This window comes from Halichoerus grypus, chromosome 11, assembly GCF_964656455.1.
Source record: "Halichoerus grypus chromosome 11, mHalGry1.hap1.1, whole genome shotgun sequence".
Classification (NCBI taxonomy): Eukaryota; Metazoa; Chordata; class Mammalia; order Carnivora; family Phocidae; genus Halichoerus; species Halichoerus grypus.
The window spans coordinates 57,240,875-57,263,072 of NC_135722.1; the positions used below are offsets into that span (position 1 = coordinate 57,240,875).

Here is a 22,198-nt window from a genome sequence, read left to right on the forward strand (position 1 = left end):
AGCCCTACTGCATCTGGCCCAGGAGGGGCACATAGCAAGGCACGCGAACAAGCTAGCGGACATCTGGGAAATGCAGACTGGGAGGGAAAAGGTGAAAAAGGCCCAGTGGTGAGTTTAAGTCCAGTCGCTGCTGGGAAATGCCAACCATAATGTCGCCAGATGAAAGGACTTTGTGCCCAGCTCCCACATGCGGACAGAGGCAGCATGCGCCCTGCAGCAGACGCCCCCCCGCCATCCCCCCCCGCTCCCCCCCCCCCCCCCCCCGGCCCCGGGCGTGGGCCTGCCATACCGATGGTGCAGTGCTCGCCGTTCCAGCCGGGGCTGCACTCGCACTTGCCGTCGCGGCAGGTCCCATGCTCGGCACAGCGCGGGTGGCAGGCCCGCTGGTCGCAGGCCGCCCCCATCCAGCCTTCCTCGCAGCGGCAGGTGCCCCCCACGCAGACGCCATGGCCCCCACAGTCGGCAGCACAGATCTCTGCGGGGAGGGTGTGGGGGAGGGAGGGGAGAGAGAAAACACATTTTGAGCCGGTCATCGTCGGGAACAAGGGTCACACTTGGCTACCTACCTTGGCTCCTGGGAGGGACCCATCCGGATTCCGGAGGCTTGGGAGGCTAATCTCCCCGAACAATGACCCTCGGGTGAGAACAATTCTCCAGGCAAAAGCCCGTCCTGAGCCCGCTGCCCTTATCAAAATAGGCCGATGGAAGGGCTCTGCTCTGTTTGCTTTCCCCTACCACCAGCCCGTCCCCGCTTTTGTGCTCGCCACTTCCAAGGGGGACCGGCCTTCTGAACAGATGTGAGGAAAAGTCACATTTAATTAAAAACTGGTAATGTGTGAAAACAAAGTGAGGACGAGTCCCTGATGGCTGAGGGTGGGTCTGGCTGCGGCACGTGCAGGGGGTCTGGGGCCCGCATTTCCTTCCAGCCTGACTGTCCTCCAGGCGGGGTGGAAGGGAGGACAGCCCCCTGCACCCTGGGGTGGGGGTGGGGACTCTGGGGGCCGGTTCTGTGCTTTTGCTGCCCGTGCCCGTCCTCCTACACACTGCCCTGCCACTCTAATTCCAAGCACCGCCTCCATGGCCTTTCGGATCCAAAGCAAATTGCTGGGGGACCGCGTCACAGCCAGAGTCGAGTCGCCCAGCCCTTCACAAAGGCCCATCTGTGACTTGGTGCAGTATGCACACGGCCCAATTCACAAGGCCTCGGGCACAGGGCCAGTGACAGCTTCCCTGTCACACAGGCAGAGGTGGTGAAGGCTCCGACCCGGGTTTTTAGGAAACAGGTCGTGCAGCCGTGGCCACGGATGCTCTCTGCCAGGGCTGTGACAGGGACCCTGCCTGCAGTCTGTGCCTTATGGCCCAACAGTCTTCGAATGAAAACCCCAACGCTTTTGTTCTCTTTCAAACTAAATTAACTGGCACTGTGTCAGGTTGCATTTGCCCATGACAGCTTGGAAGATTCCAAGCTATATTCCTGGTTTAGAAGCTACTAATAGTCTAGCTATTTTTTGAAAAAGGGGATAAATCAAAATTAGATCTCAGAGGCTGAGACCTTCCATATCAACCTACAAGGCAATGGCTATGATGTTTGAGAATTAAAAAAACAAAAACAAACACAAAACCCCACAACACAACAGCTGAGTCACCATTTATGGGGTGTCCCTGTGCCCGACACCTTGTCTGGCACACTACCTGGAAGGGACGTACCACACGCAGAGACACACCGCATTTCTCAGCTGCCCAGAGGAGAAGGGTCCACTATAAAATGGGTGCAAAGAGCCCTGACCTGGAGCTGGGGGGCCCCGGGTTCTGTGCCAGGCTCAGCAGCTTCTGAGCTCTGTGACCACAGGCAGGTTCCTTGACGTCAGGGATGTAGCGAGTGTGGGCCGTGACCAGGACACCTCACAGCACCTCGGCTGACCGTCAGGGCGGTGGCGAGCACCCAGTGAAGTGAAACACAGAGAAGGGCATGGCAGACATGCCTAACTCAGGACAGGTCTCTGAGGACAGTGAACTTTAGACTAGAGTCCAAGGACCAGGCGTGCAAGGCCCATGCCTGCTCAGCCACTCATCTGCGGTGTGACCTTGGGGACGTCATTCCCCCTCACTGGGTGTTGGGTTTCCTCATCTGCTTCAGGGGGAATCTGATGGCATATAAGGTCTCTCTGGCTCTAAGATGGTGGGAGTCTGTGATATAAACACCCTCCATGTTATACAGCATAATCTACCCCCAAGGCTCAGCTCAAGGGTCTCTCCTCTGAGAAGTCTGTGACTCACCCTATGGTTATTCTCTCGTTCCTTGCCCTTCCATGTTACATGGTAAACCGATTTTCTGTTTCTGTGCCTGTCCCGCTGTCAGACCAGGGATATCTGAGGCTGGACCGGATTTTCCTGATCGCTTCTATGCTTGGTACCCAGCACAGAGCATGGCACAGAACAGACCCTTAACTGAAGTTTGTGGGATAAGGGATGAATCCTTGGGTGCCTGGGGCTATAGGTGGCCTGAGAATGTAAAACGATTCATTTACACCCTGCTCAGCCTGGCTGAGGGTCAGTCCGGGCCTGTCTCTAGTGAGCTGGCCTTACGAAAACCTCCCAGGCTGGGGTGGGGCTGTGGGCTAGTGTCACTACACCCAGCAGCCCTCCAGGAATGTGGCTTTCTCGGGACTTTCTTCGAGCTTCCTTCCCTCCTTCTCATACAGACAACGTCTTGACACAGAATGACAATCTCCAGGCCCCAGGCCTTCCGAAGTCCTGTCTCTGAAATTTCTAACCCTTCTGCACAGTAGTGACCCCTCCGTGACTCTGAAGGCAGGGCTTGCCTCAGGGCTGGAACTTTCCCCTGAGAGACTGGGGAGGGACAATTAGTTTAGCATTTGTTTGGCTTTACTCAGCACTTTTTCCAGGTGGCAGTTTATGGTGTAAAAGTAAACAGCAAATAGCGCTTCTATTCAGTGAGGTGTGAGCCAGCAGAGGGACAGGCTGCTGGGGCCAAAGCCTTGGTGTTTTCAGGCAGCAGGGCATACAGAGTTCAAGGGGGTCTAGAGCACAAGAGGCAGCCTTTCCCCAGCATTTGCCGGACTTCAGGCCTTAGCTAACAGGTAGGCCATTCCTATATTAATCTGAAGGCAGCTGTGGACGGAAGAGCGTCAGATTTAGATGTGATTCCAAATATGTTCTGCCAGTTATGTGACCTTAGGCAACCTATCTGATTGCTGAATTTCGTTTTCTTCTGTAAAACGGGAATGGTGACAGCATCCCTTTAGAGGATGCCCGACATACAGTAGGTATCAGCGCAGTCATACTGGTTCTCTCGTTATTCCTACGGGATTCCAAGCATGCCTACTACGTGCTGAAGACCGTGGCTGGTGCTAGGAGTACAGAGAAAAGCCAGACCTAATCTCTGTCCTCTGGGAGATCACAATCCAGACAAAGCTCAAACCGGTGCTGGAATCCCACGATCGTCCAAATAATCTATAGTGGTTACTGCTGCACCTTCTTGCTTATGTGCAGTAAATAAAACACCATGAATTTTAGGATCAGACAGATCTGGGGTTTACCCTCGGCTTTGCCACTTATTGGCTGGGTGATCTGCCAGTGGTAACTTATGAAATTCATGGAACCTCACTTTCTATCTCTGTGAAATAGGTATAATAATTCCCATTTCACCCATGTCATAGGATTGGTGTCAGATCAAACGATGTAGCGTGTGGGGAAAGCCATTTTTGGCTTAATAACTAACGCTTGTATCAGGTTTTAGAGTTTATGAAGCACCTTCATATACAATTTCTCATTGAACTATCACAACAATGCTGTCAGAACCCCTGGTTTCTATCTTTCCTAGAGCTGCCTCTTGTGCTCTAGACCCCCTTGAACTCTGTATGCCCTGCCACTACTGAGACCCAGAGAGCATCAGCGGATTCTACAAGGTCATATGGTCATGGGTATTTCTCCCTTGTTTTGACAATTCTCAGAGCCATGTGCCAGACTGACATTGTAAGATTAAGGAAACTGATCAGCAAAGACGCGGGCTCTCCTTGTGGGGACTTCCTGGTTCTTCTAGCAGATCTGTCTCCTTTTCTGGCCCTGTTGCTTATCCTTTGTTATATCCAAGTCAGCCCCTGGATCGATGTCAAATGAAATGAGATCCCCTACATAGAATTTCCCAGACACTCAGTCTCACTTTTGTCATCTGGAGACTGCTGGGCTGTCCATCTAAACCCTCCATTTCCTTGCCAGTTTACACTAGACAAGCTCTCCTGGCATGAAGCTCAGGTTGCCTGGTGGCTGGGCACCTCTCCGTCAGCCTTTTACAAGCTGGGTTGTGGGCTCTTACACATTTTAATGGAAGGGCCTAAACAGGGTGACCTTGATGTTTATGGGGTGCTAACTGATGGCAACACAACCTGTCAGTGTTCAGGTTCTCCTCTGCAGATGGCCTCTCTGCCTGCATGGGAGACACACTGACTCCCGATGGGAGCAGAAATTGGAGCTGCTACTTTATCACTTGGCCCTGAGTTGTAGGCCCTGTTGTTATTTTTCTTATCTGTCTCACCTTTTTTTTTGTTGTTTTTTTTCCCCTTGAAATAGAAGGAACTGCTTTAGTTTTCCTTCTTGATTTTGCTTTGACATTAAAGCAGATAGAACTTCCCAGAGTGGTTGTTGGAAACTAAATAGGATGATGCTGGAAGAATGTGCTTCAACAGGTCATCTGCCCCTTACCTAACATAAGTGGCACTCTGTGAAATTCGGGTCACTGCTCCTCTCCAGTCCCAGCTGCCTCACGTGTAATGTGGGGATGATACCAACAAATGGAGAGGGTTGTTGTAGGAATTACCCTCACTTGTTTAATTTCTTAGCAAACCCAACAGAAGGCACTGGGATCCGATGGTGATTGTGACAGGCATGGTTCTCTCCTGACCTCAGGGAGTTTACATTCTAGCACAGCACATAACTGCAATCAGTTACGCAAGTTAACGTGGGCAGAAGTGAGACTTCTCCAGACTGCCTGGCACACAGTTCGGGGTATAGTAAGTTCTGTACACACAGATTCTTATGCAAGAGCAAGGGAGGTGTAGCGGCATGTGCACTGGACTGACATCAGAACATCAGAGGTGAATTCTGACTTATGGAACATACCCGATACAAGTGAGCACTTGATCAATGCCCATTGATCTTCACATGATAAACATCAGAGCTTACTGGCTGAATGCTGGAGGTCTCGGGCCCCGAGAGGAATCTTTTCAAGTACTATGGAGAATATCATCTGTAGGGTAGACTTGGGCTCCGATTCTGACTCCCCAGTTTCCTTGGGTCCTTGTGGAGTCCTTGGAGAATTAATGACTCAATCTCTCTGAACCATACTTCTTCACGCCCAAAGTGAGGAGAGTAATCATGGTCCCCCACTAGGTGAGTGGGGATAATGGAAGAAAAGGGTATACGTGAAAGGTCCCGTGTAACTTATGCTATGTACATGACCCGTCAATGAGGACTTAAGACATCTTGTATCAGCAGAACTGAGGGCATCTTCCTGAAGAGCAAAATACCAGCTTTTATAGTAAGCAGCCTCGAAATTTAGGTATGCTTTCTCTAATCATCTCGCAGGGCACCATCAGTCAAGACCATGAAAACCCAGTTAGAAGCTGTATGTATTTGTAGCCTTGGCTTCCTCTTGAAATCAGGTGAAAATCTCCAGCTGCCCTAACATTCTAATTCAGAGCCTATGAAGTGCTTGACAGAACCATACAGGACCCTGGAGATGAAGCAGGTCAGGCCCAAGAACAAGTTAGCTCTTCTTGGAGGGAAAGCCATGCCCACACATCTTCCTTCCTGCCCTGCCTCACTGGTGTACATATGTCGGTCTTCTCTGCAGCCCAGGAGCCCCCTAATGGCAGGCTCTGGCTTCTTCTCAACTTGGTTCCCCGGCAGCAGCTACCAGACGTAGCACAGCGTGAGTTCTCAACAAATATTTGTTGAAAGAACAGATGAATTAAAAAAAAAAAAAAAAAAGCTTCGGGCGCCTGGGTGGCTCAGTTGGTTAAGCGACTGCCTTCGGCTCAGGTCATGATCCCGGAGTCCCGGGAAAAAAGCTTCGGGGAAGAAGTGTTACGTCAGTTGGGCTCAACTGTGTCTCAGGGCCATATTGTACAAAATTTATTTGGTTAGATATATTCACACAGGGGCTCGGTCTCCTTTGTGCCTAACCTTCTTAGAAACTCATCTGCAACCCCTGACTGAGAACTCTGTAATTTTAAAGGGTCTCAGCCGTACACCCTCATGCACACCTTCCTTCTTGCTGCTGCTCACATCACGCCCATTCTCCTTCCATGATGTGGAAGGGAGTAGGCACGTGAGGAAGAAGTGGAAAAGGGCAGGGAAAGATATAAGGTTTGGCTATTGGCTAATCGTGCCCCCAAAGCATATACATAAGGGAAAACACTGCCCCAGGCTCCTCTCATTAAATGTTAATTCCCCATATGAGCCTGGATGAAGCCTGGGACCTAGAGCAGCTACGTTTTAATTTGTCTGGACTTACTTGACAATCCTGTTCATTAAAATAGCTGGTAGGGAAAGCTGTGGCATTCCCCTAAAGGGACAGACTTACATCTATTCTTCTCATAAAATTTCTTCGACTTGGAAAGATGCTCAAAACTGCCACAAGTGGGGACTGGAAGGGGTCTCCACCCAAGGATCTGTGTGCTTTCCTGCTGAGCGAGGAGCAAATGCAGGGGAAACAGAGTCTGGGCCCCATGTGACCTCCTGGGAAGTCTTTTAATAAGTTTGTATTTAGCACTAAAAGGGATAATAGGGAAAACTGTTCTATTTTGCTCAGGGCCTGAGGTTCTTAGAATGCCCTTAAGAAATTTTAAGGGAGGGTTAAGTAATTTTAGACGATTCCTGCTAGGATTTTCTGTTTTATTACTAGCTCATTGGAGTTAGGGCACAGCTTGGGGAATTTCTCTGAAATTCTGGTACACATTAAGTCCAAGGCACACTAGATACCATTTGAAGCAGAAACAAGGAGAAAATGTAGAACCCTTGTTGGTGGCACACAAATATTATCCCATGAAATCCTCACAACAGCCCTGCAATGGTATTTTCATTCCTGCGTCGGAGTTGAGGGAAAAGCTTGAAGAGATTAAGTGACTTGTTCAAAGGTACTTAACCAGAGTGAAGGCGACTATGATTGATATAGCTCTTTGGTCTGTGACTTGTGTGACCAGGTTGAGGAGCTCAGCTGTAATCTGACATATTCCCATGATTGTTAGTTATGTATTAGATCATCACCCCAGCTACAGTACAGGAGCTCTGAAATCAGTCTGAGTCTCCTTTCTCACCCTGACCCAACATTTACCGTATTAAGTACTTTCCCTTTTGTTTGTGTGTCTGTTTATCTGTCTGTTCATCCTCCATCTGTCTGTCTACCTATCCATCTGTCCAATCCACCCAACTATCTAATCATTTAACCAGCTATCCAGTTACCAGGCCATCTAACAGCCCATCTGTCTATCCACCCATCCATCTGTCTGTCCATCCGACCGTCCATCCATCCATCCATCCATGCATCATCCATCCATCCATCCAGCTCTGTGGCTTGGACAAGTTACTTCATCCTTCTGTGCCTCAGCTTTCTCATCTGCAAAACAGGATTTGTACACTAACATCTCAGGTTCATCTGTGAGGCTTAAATGAACACTGTGTAATGTGCCTAGTATCATGCACATCTCTTACAGAGTAAACACTGTATGGCAACTACATCATGTTTATGTGCTGGAAAGAGCCAGGAGAAGGGAGGGTTTAACAATACTGGGGAAAGCAAGGGGATGATGTGAATAACTGAGGTGCCCCTTAGCAGCTGGGGAGAACCAGATCTGGAGCATAATCTGGGGACAGCACTTTGCAGGCACCTCATCTTCTGGAGAGGGGTATGTAGGCTGAGACACGTTTAAGAGACAGGCCAGGATAATGGGAAAGCACTTCACCAATGGCTTCAATGTTCTCAGTGAGGTAGCAATCTCTGCTGATGGATAGATGTGGACATTTAAAGAGCCCCTTGGGGAATGAGAGCAAGAACGCACAAAGTACAAGAAGACTTGCAGCTGGAAGGGCCCAGGAAAGGCTAAAGATCATGAACATGAGGTGATTTGGCTTCCAGTGCTCGAAGTGGGCTGTAAGCTGAGAGATGGTGAGTGGCTGGGACGGTCATGGGTTTTGCAAGGTGGACGTGGAGAGAGGCACAGAGACACGGGAAGCTGTGGGTGATGAAGGAGAAGAGCTGGAGGTGAAGGACCATGGAACCAGGGGAGAGTGATGGAGAAGGAGGGAGCTGGCTCTGGGCAGGAAGTGGCCTGCCTCTGGGCATGAGATCCCCCTCAGATGGGTTTAGGGGTAAGAGAGAAAACAAGGAGAAAAACTTAGAGGAGCGGTTTTTGTGATGAGATCGTGAGAGGACACTTCAGAGATGCTCTAGTCATTCTGCAGACAGGAAAATAAGGGTCGAGAGAGAAGAAGTGCCTGTCCTTTGCCCCATAGGACATGTATGTCAGTATTTGAGCAAGAACTTGATGGCTGCCTTAGGAATGGTCATGGAAGGGGCCAGCTAGACAGATGGCCGAAGCAGGGGCCATACCACACTCTGTGGCCCCTCCTCTGTGCCTCTCTACAAGCTGTTTCCATGGTCTGGGTTCCCCTTTTACCTCAATCTTCCCATGTTCAACTGTACATGGGCTTTGAGTTCTGGCTCCTCCTCTTTGAAGCCTCCTTCTAGTGCCCCAGTTGGAAAGTTTCACCTCCTGCCTTCTCAAAGCACTTGATGCGAACCTTTATCAGGGTAAATAGTCTCCCCGTGTTGCCTCCCCAGCCCTGCCATCGCTAGCCTGAACTCTACATTCCCTGGTGAGTCTTACACAGGAAATGTATCTTCTGACTACATCCATGTAACTATTCAAGGTTCTACCATTTTGCACAGAACAGAGGCTTGAATTCACAGACGCTGCTGTAAGAGCTTGGTCTGCTACTTCCCAGCTACACAGCACACCTCTGAGCCTTAGCTTTGTCCTTTATACAACGGCGATAAGGATTCCTATCTGCCAGAACCCTAAACTTGATTTGAAAATATACTGAGCACCTATGTGCCAGCTACTCCTAGAAGCTAGGGTTTCAGAAATGACATTAAATTATTCCCATCCTCAAGGAACTCAAGTCTACCCACATGTGTAAAGGAGCACCAAGCTGCCACCAGGCCCAGCACACAGTAGGATACTTGTAAGTTACCTTCCTCTCCCATGGATAGATATTCCTATATCTCTATATCAATATAGGTTTCAACATAGCACCCTCCTCCCTCCTTCTCTCACTAAATTGGGCGGATGGTTTTTAGTCTCAGTGCAGGTTTCAGGAAGAAGCCAGAAGGAGAGGAAGGTACAGGAAAGGAGCCTTCAACTTCCTTATGGTAATTGGTTTCCTTTTGACACTGAGGCCAAACCCCAGCCACTCTTGGGTGCTTTCCAACTTCCATCCCTCTACCAGAGGGTCAGCGCTGCTCCCAGCCCCACTCTGTCCCACAGATCCAGTTGGCAGCAAGCTAATGAGCCTTGGAAACCACATGGCCTTTCACCTCACTCGAGGAGCTTGGAGTGCTTTCAAACCAAGCAGAAAAGTGGATTCCAGGATGTTGGTGCATAGCAGTCTCCACACTTACTCCCCTAGGACCAGAATTTCGAGCTTTAGGAAGCACCTATCACAGGAAGCAGTAAGCCACTGCTATTCACCTTAATTGGAGGCTATCTGGCTTCCTGATTAGAGGAGTTCAAACTTAGCTTGGAGGAGGCCTCCCAATAGGGTCTGACTTTGCGGAAGGATAACAAGGGAGGAAAGGGCTGGTGAGCACAGAAGCCACACAACATGCCCAGGATGCGGATTTCTGGCCAGGGCTGGAACACTACCCAAACCTCACTGAAAGGGCCCAAATGGGTGAGCTGAAGAGATAGCGATGTTCAGCCCTCTTCCCAAAGACTCTGATATCCTTCTGTGAAAGGCCCATCTTTCCACCCAGTCATGTGCTCACCTATCTAAACTGGCTCCTGGACACTTCCACCTAGATGTCTCCCCAGCACCTCCAACTACATGCCAATATTAGAGTAAGCTTTCCAAAACTGAACCTCACCATATCACACCTCTGCCTAAAATTTTTCAGTGGTTCCCACTGACAGATCAAACCTAAATTCTTTCAAGGCCATATGTGACTAAACGCCTACTAACTTCCCTCACCTCTTCTTCCTCTCTCTAGTGCCACAAATATCCTAAGCAAAGCCACTCCAAACTACTGGTCTTTCCTGGAAAATGCCATGTTCTGTTGCATCTTTGTAACAGATTGTAAATCTTTGACTTCTACAATTGGCTGCTGCAAGGTGCTTGTCTCTTCTCTCTCTGCCAACTCAAACCCAACCTATATCACCCACCTTAAATCCCGCTTCCTCCGGGAAGGCCCCCTGATCACCCTGGCTGAAAGCAATCACTCTTTTCCTTGAGCCCCTGTAGTACCACCAGGTACCTCATGGTCAAGATCCAGTTTACGTGGCTCTTTGCAGTGGTATCCAATGAAGCGAAACCTTATGAACCTCATACTTCATTCATCAACAGTATCAGCATAAACCTTGGAAATGGCCAATGGCAGAGTTATGCCGGGGATAAACATGGGCTCTGAGCCCAGAGAAAGATGGATTTGAATCCTTGTTTTCCCAGAGTGTCTCTGGGCAAATCCCTCAAGCTCTCTGAACTCTGGATCCCTGGGAGCATCACCATCTCTGGTGTCAGAGGCTTATGTTCTTGTTGCCTGAATGAATCATGAAGCACGTACATGAGGAGCTCTGTAAAATGTAAATAAAATTTCCATTCAAAGAACAGTTATTATTTTAAAATTACAAGTTATATACCAGCAGTTTGATTCAGGAAGACAACCGGACATTATGTACAAGTCATCAGCTTGGGCATCCAAACAGAAACCCGATTCTGAAGCCCAATTTCGGGAGGGCTTCTATTTACATACTGAAGAGCTCCAATCTGATCAAAAATGTTCTAAGGCTGTCAGGGGAAATTCTCCCAAATTACAAAGCTGCCAGCTCCTGGTTTATCAACCTTTAACTCTGGCACTATTTAGTACTACGCCTGTTTGGGCCCAGTTTCCCAGTCTTCGATTAAATGTTAGGAGCGGATCATCTCACTGTGTCTCAACCTGCACGCTGCATCCCAGACAACTGGTGGGCTCTTCTCTGTCTCCCTCCAACACCTCCTCTTCTTTCTCGCCTCAGTGTCAATCTCTTTGGTATTTATTATTCTGAACTTTGATTTCGGGCTATCACTTGCCATTGGGAAGGGGTACAGGAAATGTCAAGTCTCAATGGATATTATTCCTTGGCTGAAATTCTAACCTCGGGTTTCTTCTCCCGTAACATACCTGTACAGAAATAGCCTGGCCTGATCATTTCCTCTTGATGTTTAATTGGATGTCAGTGCTGTGCTTTCTGGGCTGAGAAGCTAATGCTTCTCAGAGAGGGAACAATTCTGGCTACACACATGAGACTTGTAGCAGGGAGAATGCTCCACGCTGAATTTAATTTTCTCTCCCATCCACGAACGTAAGACAATTTCTCTGGCATTAAAGCATCTCACTCAGTCTTTCTGTCATTAATAAGAATTAAATTCTGTTCCCTCAAATTTAAATGTAATTATATTTGCCTCGTAAATAAAATTGAATTACCATTTTTAAAATTTAGCACTAATGCAAATGCTATGTTTAGAGCTTTAATTTTTTTTTTAACCTTATTACTACTTTCAGCTTATTCTTATTTTTTTTAAACATCGGGCTTATTTTGTTGTCAATTGTGACTTAATTTGATAACAGACATTTTCCGCTCCCTATTTATCCAGTCATATTTGTTATTAACTATGCTTTAGGATTTGCATTTCTTTTTGGAAGGGGAGAAGAGGAATAGAGAGGAAATCAGCAGCTCAGAGAATCTGGGTTTGAATTTTGAAGGTCCCCCCTCAGCGAAGGTGGAACCTAGTCCAGGTTAGGCTGAGAGAGCTAAAGAAGGTGCCCTGACATGAAGTCTCACAGGGAAATCCTCAGTGCGCATTGAACAATTTTTTAATCCAAGATTTTCAGCCAGGCATTCAGTGGACACCATGGCTTGGACCCTGCCTACCTTTCTGGTCTTCCTTCTTCTACCCACCCCCACGGCTGCTACTCTCCAATCAGAGGCAGGATTTTCCAGATGATGCTCCTACACACCTGGGTACTTTGCACATGCTGTTCCCTCTGCCTGGACTCCCCCCACCGCCAGGCGCCCTCTAACGGTCCGGCTTACAAGTCTCCTCCCTGGGGAAGACTGTCTCAGCTTCCGCTCTCACCTTTCTTCCAGCTGAGCTCACTGCTCCTGCCCTTGTGCTCCCAAACCCCACATACACACATCAGTCAGAGCTCTTATCACGCCACCTAACTAGGTGTCGCCTCCTGAGTGGGCGGAAGCTCTCTGATCCTCGGTGCCCAGAATAGCACCCAGTGCGCAGGGAGTTCCAGGAAGGATGTACACATTAAGTCCAAGGCACACTAGATACCATTTGAAGCAGAAACAAGGAGAATGAGGTGGATGTCTGTTACTGGCAGGGGCAGGAGCAGGGGCAGGTCTGGAGCTGTTCTGGGATGCTCTCTCTGTGAGGCTGTGCCCCTCTCTGGAATCGAGCTCAGAAAGCTCGTTATCTGGCAGGAAGCTGATGCTAATGCTGTTTGGCCCTTGTGCTGTTGTTTGGGGATAAATATGTCAGCACATTAATAACTTCATCTAGACTCGATGACCAGGGATGGGCTGGGGGGAGTGGGTGGCAGAGGGTCAGAAACCACAAGGAAGCTGAGTCGCTGAGAGAGAAAGCAAGTTGTTCAAGGTTACACAGACTCAAGTCCAGGTCTGGCTCCAAACCTTCACTGTATAAATTGTTCTCAGACTTAAATTTGCAAGAGTCTAAGGACTCTTCGGCTAATTTAGATTTAATCACGCATTCTAAAAATATATACTTTATTTATTGAGTGCTTATTGAATGCCAGCACCATGCTAGGCATTTTATACATATGTATTAAAGCTAATTTGAAAAACAACCCTGCAAAGCAGGTATCATTAGCCATATTCTTTGGATAAGATCAGTCTTAAAAATCTAGCTTGGTCCCAGTCCAAATCCCATGCGGTTCTTTCCGACTGCACATGCTACCTCCGAACCCATCCTCTAAATCTCCACCTGTTATTCCATGAAACTCAACTGCAATGAAATGATAAGAATCATAAACCACCAGCATGGGCATTTTCCAGGCAGAATCTCTGTCACGTACTGCTTCTGTGAGCCAGCAAACCCAAAGGAACGAAATGTCGCAAGAGGACCCTTACACACAGAAGTCATTTATGGAAGACAAGACTGGAGCGAGCTCACAGAGCAGTGGAAATGAGGAGTGAATTTATGAGGCTGAGGACCAAGGCTACTGGGTGGGGGTGGACGGGGAGGAAGACCTGAAGGAGAGCCAGCAGAGGGGCAAACGTTGGGTCTAAGGGACCACATGTGAAATGGTGTCCTGGAAAACATCAATGAGACTGAAATCTTCTTACGGAGTCCTTAGGCTCTGAAAGAAAGGTAAACTTTTCTACTTGTAAGGACCACCTTGGAGAGGTTAAATTCCTTCCCTTTTCTAAGGCAGCCAAGAGAATGAAAATCCAACTTGGGGTTGGTAGGGACAGTCACTCGGCTCAGCAGTGCTGCTGGGCTCACCCACTTTATGCATAAGCAGATGAGGCATCCAGCCCACCACGGCTGCTCCCTAGGGAAGACTTGAAGGAGGTGAAATGATGCCAGCTCTCCTCCAGGAGGGGTTCTGGCTGGCTGGCAAGGCACACGAAACTAACATGAGCTAGGTCTGGAAACTGACAGAGAAGGAGCCCAGGGATTTTGGTTTTAGCAATGCAGGGCGTGCGCCCCTGCGTGCATGCGTGTGTGTGTGTGTGTGCAAGGATGTGGGGGTACACAGGGGTGGGGAGGAGGGGTCTTAGAGAACAGATTAGACTGGTAGTGTGCTGGGTTCTTCCCGGGCAGAGCCTCTAGCTTCTTCTTTGATGTGTCACTGGGTAAGTCATTGTATTGAGTAATCACTGAGAACCTAAGCCATATCAGGCCCTGCCCTAGGGATACTGGTAGACCCCGACCACATAGAGTTCACAGCTTGGCAAGAGAGAGGCAAGATTACAACATATTGCTCAGTATACCACAGAGCTTGGGAGAGGGCTTGGAGCCATATCTGGTTTGAATTGGACTCTGCCACTTACCGATGGGGGGATGCCGGCAAGGAATTTCACTTTTCTGAGCTTCAGCTTCCTTATCCAGAAAATGGAACTAGTAATACTTTCTTTACAGTTTTCATATGAAACTTAACTAAGATAATGGTTGTAATGCACTTAGTTCAGTAGTTGGTACACGGTAAGCACTAAGAAATGTGTGGCTCTTTAAGTAACACTCTATCCTTGTAAGGAAACCTCTTTAGATGGAAAGGGGGCTTGAGGCAAGAGCTGAGGACTTGGAAACAGAGCTCCTAGATTTAATTCACACTCTGCCACCGCTTAGCTGAGTTACTTTGGACAAGTCATTTCCTTTCTCCAGCTCTTTACTATCGGTAACACTAGCAATCACCACCACCATCATCACTACTATCATCCCCCCAAGACTGGAAAAGCCAAGTCCCACTGGGTCCAGAGTTGAGGACACTGGTGTGTGGGGGGTGGGGCATATAACCCATGCTCTTCCAAGCCATAGGCATTTGTCCCAACAGTTATCTTACACTGTTTGTCACGAAGGAATATCCCATGAAGGAGGCTAGATTTCAGGAGGAATTTCTGAGCTGAGATTGGAAGCCAAGCTGCTGGGAAGGTGGGGGTCTGAGTAAATCCTTACATAAAATCTGACTTCACTGTTTCCACAAGCGTAATCACAGTGCTGAGGAACTTGTCAGCTCACATTTCATGACAGGTTGGTCGCTGAGTGCAGGGCATGTTGATTTCAGCTGCTTTCACTAAATCCTGCTCCCCGGGCCAAAGAGCGACACATCTCTTCATCTCGGAAGAGGTGGTCCTCCTTCCTATGAGGGCCCAATGGTGATTTCTGCCAACCCCACAAGCCACAGTCGGTGGCGATGGGGTGAGCTGCTCACCTGCAGCTCCTGACGGGAAGGCTCTGGGCAGTGTCTGTGCCAGGCCTGCCAGGCCAGGAGCCAATAACACGCACACTACGCCGGGAGCTGCCTCTCACCGGGGTCCCAGTCGTGCCAGACGTGGCGTCAACCACTTTACCTCCATCTTCTCACTGAATCCTTACCACAATCCCCTAGGTGATTTTACCATGAAGGAAACTGAGGTGGCAGGGGTCGGGGGGAGGTTAAGCAACTTGCCGAAGCCACTCTACTAGCAGGGAGTAGATTTTCTGAGGCAAAGTCCAGTGCCTGTCCCACCACCTTGTAGCTAACCCCCCGGACATAGAGACAGCCCCCCAGCTTCAGCGGCATCCAGTCAGTAAGGCAGTTCTTGCTCACCTTTGTGGCAAAAACTCGATAGCTTTCAAACAGCTCCCGCTGGCTGAAGTGCCCTCGGAAGGGCGGTAGGAGCCAGACGCGAAGCGCTCACTCTAGCCAGGCACTATTCGATGCGCGTACATACGTTCTAGAATTTGACGGTCGCATGAGCTTTGAGGGAGACATCATTATCTCCAGTTTTCAGACCAGGAAACTGAAGTCGAGAGAAGCCAGTACCTTTCCAAGGTCACACAGCACGTGGCAGTGGCGGGACCGAGGCCAGCAGGTACCGCGGACACAGGGCGGGTGGCGAGGGAGAACCACCTTCCAAGTGCCTTCACTCACCTTCAGCCTGGCTTCTGGGGGGAAGCGACAGCTGAGGAGAAACAGTGGCCCGTGGAGAGGCGACACGGAGTGCTGGGCCGCACGCGAGGCCCGGGGCCCCAGGCTGAACGTTGGCCGCCAGCCTCCTCAGGCCCTGGCGTGCCTTAGGCAAGCCTGGCAACCCCTGAGCCTCGAGGTGATGTCCTACCTGGTCCCCCTGCCCACGGGGCTGTCACTGTGGGGGTGCGTGTGCGTGTGTGAAGTATCTCTGTAGGCTGGGAAGCACTCGACAAACACAAATTGCTATTACTATTGCCAGGGGAGACAGTAATTTTGAAGCCATCTTTGAAATTCCTGGCCGGGTTGGCAGTCATGACACTGTTTTTGTCAGCTGTAGGTTGGAGTTTTAAAAACTATAATCCACATTTCCGAAAAGGCATATTTCATCTTGCCTCTATCAAATGTCTTCATTAATATCAAGGGCTCTCATCAGTGGCTGTTTTAATCATAATCATAACAGCAGCTAACATTTACTGAGCCCATATCACAAGCTGAGTAGCATGCTAAGTGCTTCTTTAATATCATCTTAAATAACTCACCACATGATAATTTTCCAAATAATAACCCCAGAAGGTAGGGACTGTCACCACCTCCATTTTACAGCTCAGAGAGGGGAAGGAACTTGCCCACAGTTATAACTAGGACCAGCGTTTGAACCAAGGTTTGTTGGGCTCAGGGACGCTTCTCATCACTTGGAACTCCTCTGCCTTCGCACGCGAGGCCACACACACGTTTGACACCAGTTATGGGGAGTGGTGTACGAGGAAGGGAGGATGACGAGCTCTCACAGTTCTATTCAAAGTCCCTTCCAATGGGTCTGCCATGTCCTTTTACAGGACCAATGAAAGAATACTTAGTGATCTCACCCAAAGTTATACCTGCCTCCGTGAAAGGCTACAGTTTCATCGGGGATTAACAATGCACAAACAGTGATATACCTATCATAAATTAGCTTTGTGGCCACATAACAAACAATACAACCCAGTGTGGCTTCAAGAGGACCATTTATTATATTGCTATAAACGGAGCTATATAAAAAGAATTATTCCTAAGATCCTGCGCATCTGTGTTTGCAATCATGTCTTAATGCGAGCTTTGCAAACAAGGATACGAGTCCAATTTAGACTGCATGTTGCACGCCAATTCTCCATTTAATGGGGCAAGGTAGTTCAGAGTATTCCAAAGGCACAAATGCTGCATGGATCTCATTTTTGCCAAAGGCCTCAGCCATCTTTCCTGATCACAAAAAGGACTGTTAATATGCAACATAATGAGTTCATTTGAGCTGCACTTCGTTTACAGTGTGGTGTGGTAAAGAAAGTGATTTAAGTAAAAAAAAACCAAAAAACCATAGTGGGGGATGCTGCCACTTTTTAGCTGTGTGTCCTTGGGTGGGATTACTTAAAAATTTCCTGTGCCTTAGCTTCTTTATCATTATTTCTCTTCATTTGTTTGTTTGCTGTCTCCCTCAGTGGAAGCTCAACAAAGATTGGGACTTTCTTATCTCTTTGTATCTCTGATTAGAAGAGTGTCTAGTACATAGTAGGTATTCAAAAGTATTCACTGATTAAAGTATTATGTAAATCAGTGAAACAGGGGTGATGATACCTTTCCCACAGAGCTTTCATGTGGATTTAAACAGTGGACTCTGTTGAAATGAGATCTGAGAGGTGAACACACCTACCATATCCCAGTACTGTGCTAGGTGATTCACACATGTTCTCATTCAAGCCCTCGTCTGGAGAGGGTCTACAAATCGTAAAGCGCTTATGAACAGAAGGGTGCTAATGTAATGATCCTTTGAATGTTATATATATAAACCCTCTATATATGAACTAAACACTACAGTGAAGAACACATTCAATCATGTGTTCTTTCATGTGTTTATTATCCATTCATCAGTATTTATCAAGCAGCTGCTGTGGGCCAGGCCTGTGTTGAGTCCTGGGCATGGAGGGTGAACAGACACGTTTGCTGTCTTCATGGAGCTTACTGGCTAGCAGAGAATCTGGCCAGAATGGCTGGTGGGGATCAGGTCACAGAGAACCCTAAATAATACACTGAGTTCAGACTTTATTCTGATGAACGAGTGAAACCAAAGAGTTTGACAGCTGGGACCTGATTCCCCCACGTTTTTTTAGAGAGGTGGGGGGAGGAAGGGTGGGGCAGAGGGAGCAAGAGAATCCCAAGCAGCCCAAGCAGGCTCCCTGCTGAGTGTGGAACCCGACCTGGGGCTCGATCTCACAACACGGGGATCACGACCTGAGCTGAAATCAACAGTCAGACACTTAACCGACTGAGCCACCCAGGTACCCCTGGACCCGAGTCCTTTAAAGCCTCATCCCTGCAGGTCTTACCTAGGCACACTGTTCCCTATGGACTTGCCTCTAGGGATGACCACCGTAACATGGGAGATGAGATTTCAATTTACTATTCTAATTCACATGGTTATAGGACAATGTTTTCACTCTCAAGGCACCACTATGGAAGAAATGATGTGAAGATTAATTTCTGAATCTTCTGCTGATCTAAAAGTACAGGTGCTGAAGGATGGTGTTCAAGGGAAGAGGAAAAGTAACACCCACACCCCCCGCCCCCCCGCTAAATGACCAGGAACAGGGTCAGATCACTGACGGGGAATGAATGGTGCACAGGTAATGGTGGAAAGCTCCTCCCTCCCGCCACGCGGTGCCCTTCTGCCCACACTTACCGATAGAACAGTCATGTCCTGTCCAGCTTGGGTCACAGCTGCAAAGGCCGGTGTCTGGGAGGAAGGTTCCGTGGCCCGAACACTGGTCCAAGCACGTGGCCCTGGGCGTCTCGCAGTTGGTGCCTCCCCATCCCACGGAGCAGTGGCACTCGCCTCTCACACACACCCCCCGGCCTGAACACGTGGGGTCCATGCAGTCCACTGTGACACGGAGCAGAGAGAACAGAGAGAACACAGGTGAGCATCTGACCAGTGAAGTGGTGAAGTACGACACTTGGTAGTGGAGGGGCTTCACCCTGGTAAGAGGACACAGACTTCCTGTGGAGAGGCCACTGAATATAGTAAAGAGGAAGAACTTGGATGAACAGTACACCTGGGTTCCTGGCTTGATAGGAGGCTGACTGTTTACCTAGGGGAGGTTCCCTTGCCTATAAAATGTGGATACAAATTCCTACTTCTTGGTTTGTAAGGCAGAGTAAGAAATGCATATCAAGGGGCACCTGGCTGGCTCAGTTGGTAAAGCATGTGACTCTTGATCTCATGGTTATGAGTTCAAGCCCCATGTTGGGTGTGGAGCCTACTTAAAAAAACAAAAAAAGAAATATATATCAAGTGTTAGCATGGTACCCAGCGCCTGCGGCGCCTGTAATAACTGCACCAGTTAGCAGACAAGACTTCATTCTGTCCCCTTCTGTGTATCCAGCTCCGAGAACGGTGCTCAGCACAGAGGAGGTGCTCACGAAATCTGTGTCGAATGAACTATTATTGTTTACCACCTCACAATACAGTCTTATCATGAAGGTGGACTAAAAGAGATTCCTTAATTGAAAAGAGAATTTATTTTGCATTTAAATTCCATTAGATGTTATCATCTTCCCAAAGTTCTTGTGATTGACACAAACTTTCAAACCTCGCTTTCCAGAGGGCAAACATTTCAATGACTATTCAAAATTACATGCACTGCCATGAGAGACTCTGGACTCCAGGAAACAAACTGAGGGTTGCAGAAGAGAGGGGGTGGGGGGATGGGGTGGCCGAGCGATGGCCATCGAGGAGGGCACGTGACGTGATTAGTACCACTACATGTTGGCGAATTGAACTTAATAAAAAACAACAACAAAAAACCCCACAAAATTATATCCACAGGCTTTGCACAGCTTCTCCTCACATAGGGGGTGAATTGTATAGCTGTGGCTCACGGCCAAGCAACCCCTGTAGGGCTCCTAGAGCCCAAGGTCAAGGTGGTCTCAAGAGACCAACCCAGAAATAGAGAAAGGAGAATAACATGTGGGTTACCTGCTCTGTGCCTGCACCATAGGAAGTGCTTTACATATATCCTCAGAATCAGGTTCTTCCATAACCCCGTGAAGTACAGATGAGGAAATCAAGGCTCAGAGAGGCAAATAATTTATGCCGGATCATACAGTTAACCCTGCCAGAGAGGAATCTGAAGGTCTATCGGATTCTGAAGCCAATATGTGTTACTGGGGTTGATTTTCCTAAATCAAAGCTTTAGGTACGGGGCTGCACAAAATTAACAGAGACCTCTAATCTTCCGTAAAGCCCTGCACAGAAAAAGCAGAAGGAGAGTATTGAGGGCCGACTTATCACATGGCTCCAGTTCACATGGAAAGTGCAAAAGGCAGCAGAGAGAAGACAGAGTTGGCAAAGGCCGGTCCAACTCTACCAAAAAGTTGTGAGATCTGTCTTTTATTTTAGGAAGGCAGAGGATTCCCATTCCTCTTGCAATTGTAAGGGAGAATGGTGTCCTGGTAGGGCCGCCATGTGCAGCAGCTGGAAAAAGGGTTGACGGTGCCGTAGCGAGTGTGGTCAGCTTCCTCCAGGAAGCCCTCCAGAGGAAGCCCTGTCCTCCACAGGAAGAAACTTGGCATCCGATCTCGGAGGTCCTAGGTTCAAGGGTCACGGGACAAAGGCACTGGTTCTAGGACTACCGTCAAGTCACGTACCTCCTCTGAAATTCCCGTGTCAAAACTACCTAACAGTTGCTAATGAGGACACTGAGGATTTGGAAGGACCGTGTGAGCGATACACTGTTGCCAAGAAGTTACTTTTCCATCCTATCAGGACCTTCAGTGGCATGACTTGGGTAACCTGGAGAGAGGCGCTTTTACTTTATTTATAATTCAGGCATGATTTTACTTCATTGATTAATTAAATTTTATAACCCCACATATTTGACTTTTGCAGAAAAGATGGGGAAAGCTGGCCTTGGTATGTTAAAGTCACAGACACAAATGGACAGAGGCTGTACAAACGGCCACATTCTGGGAGCACAGTGTCTGTCTGAGGGCCAGCTTATCAGGATAGCTCTTTTACTTTTTAGGTCTTGAAAAGGAGTTCAATTTAATGACCTAAATGAGACATCAGAAGGTCAGAAGTCAGGAGCAATCATTTGCTAAAAACAGAATCTTGGGAACAACAATAGCAACAACAATAATAATAACAACTAGTACTGATGTAGTCCCTCTTCTGGGCCATATTTTGCTATTCAACCATTTACCTCCACAGTCTCATTTAACTCTAGTGACAATTCTTTGAGGTAGATACTATTACTATCCCCATTTCACAGATGAGGAAATGAAAGCATAGAGAGGTTAAATAACTTGCCCAAGATCACACAGTGGTAAGTGGAGGAATTTAAATTTGAATCACTCTTTCCTGGTACACATCTCTTGCTATTTCTTCTGTAATCTTACTGGTTCAAAAATACACACATACATATATACAGACCTAAATGGTTAAAAAATAGAAATAAAAGCAAAACAAACCAAGAAAAGAAATAGAACAAAGTGGAGAATTAGTAAAGCCAAACGAAGGCAAAGAATCTTCTCTCGCAGTCTCTGGACACCACTTCATGATGGTTAAAGCATGACCCATTGGAGTTCCTGGTAATTAAAAATAATAAAAATAATAACAGTGATATATTTTCATGACAAGCCTCACATCTCAGAAACTCAGAAGGATTATTCTGGCCCATTAGGCTACTATGATAATTCCCTAGATCCAGAGAGCTTTCCAACTTGACAGGAAACGACTCAGCAATTCTTGTCCTGAGGCCCATAAAGGTATTTCCCGTTCTGGGAGCGCCTGGGCCCAGGCTTCGGGGTTGACGCTGTCTCTGAGGCGCCCTCGAGGTTGAATCTATAAATCTGCACTGTTAGTGAGCAAGCCGAGAGGGTGCCAAGTTTAGCAAGAGGCCCTTGGCGTCACAGTCCTGCTCCTCAGACACAATAAGTCTGAGAGGGACCCAGGAACCAGCAAAGCGAATCCCACACTCTCAGAAGATGGCCCAGGCAGGGAACGAAGACCAGAAGGCACTGACGACAGAACTGCACCTCAAGAGAAGGCCACTCGGCTGAAGTGGCTGAGCAGGGTCCCCGCAGGGAGGACGCTGTCCCTGCTGACCCGATACCTACGGCCATTATCTACACCACCGTGACACTCTGCTAGAGACATCCTCCGTAGACTCAGGATCTGCCCTCGCT

General features: G+C 48.2%; 1 protein-coding gene across 2 annotated transcripts in view; it reads right to left on the reverse strand.

Annotated features, from left to right (window-relative positions):
• TENM4 (teneurin transmembrane protein 4) overlaps positions 1–22,198 on the reverse strand; it is a 2,958,785-nt gene that overhangs the window by 118,453 nt on the left and 2,818,134 nt on the right. For both annotated transcript variants that reach the window (XM_078058602.1, XM_078058603.1), the window contains 2 exons: positions 18,693–18,893; positions 290–475 (listed from right to left, as the gene is read on the reverse strand). In XM_078058602.1, the coding sequence (XP_077914728.1) occupies positions 290–475; positions 18,693–18,893 (387 nt within the window). The remainder of the gene's footprint in view (positions 1–289; positions 476–18,692; positions 18,894–22,198) is intronic.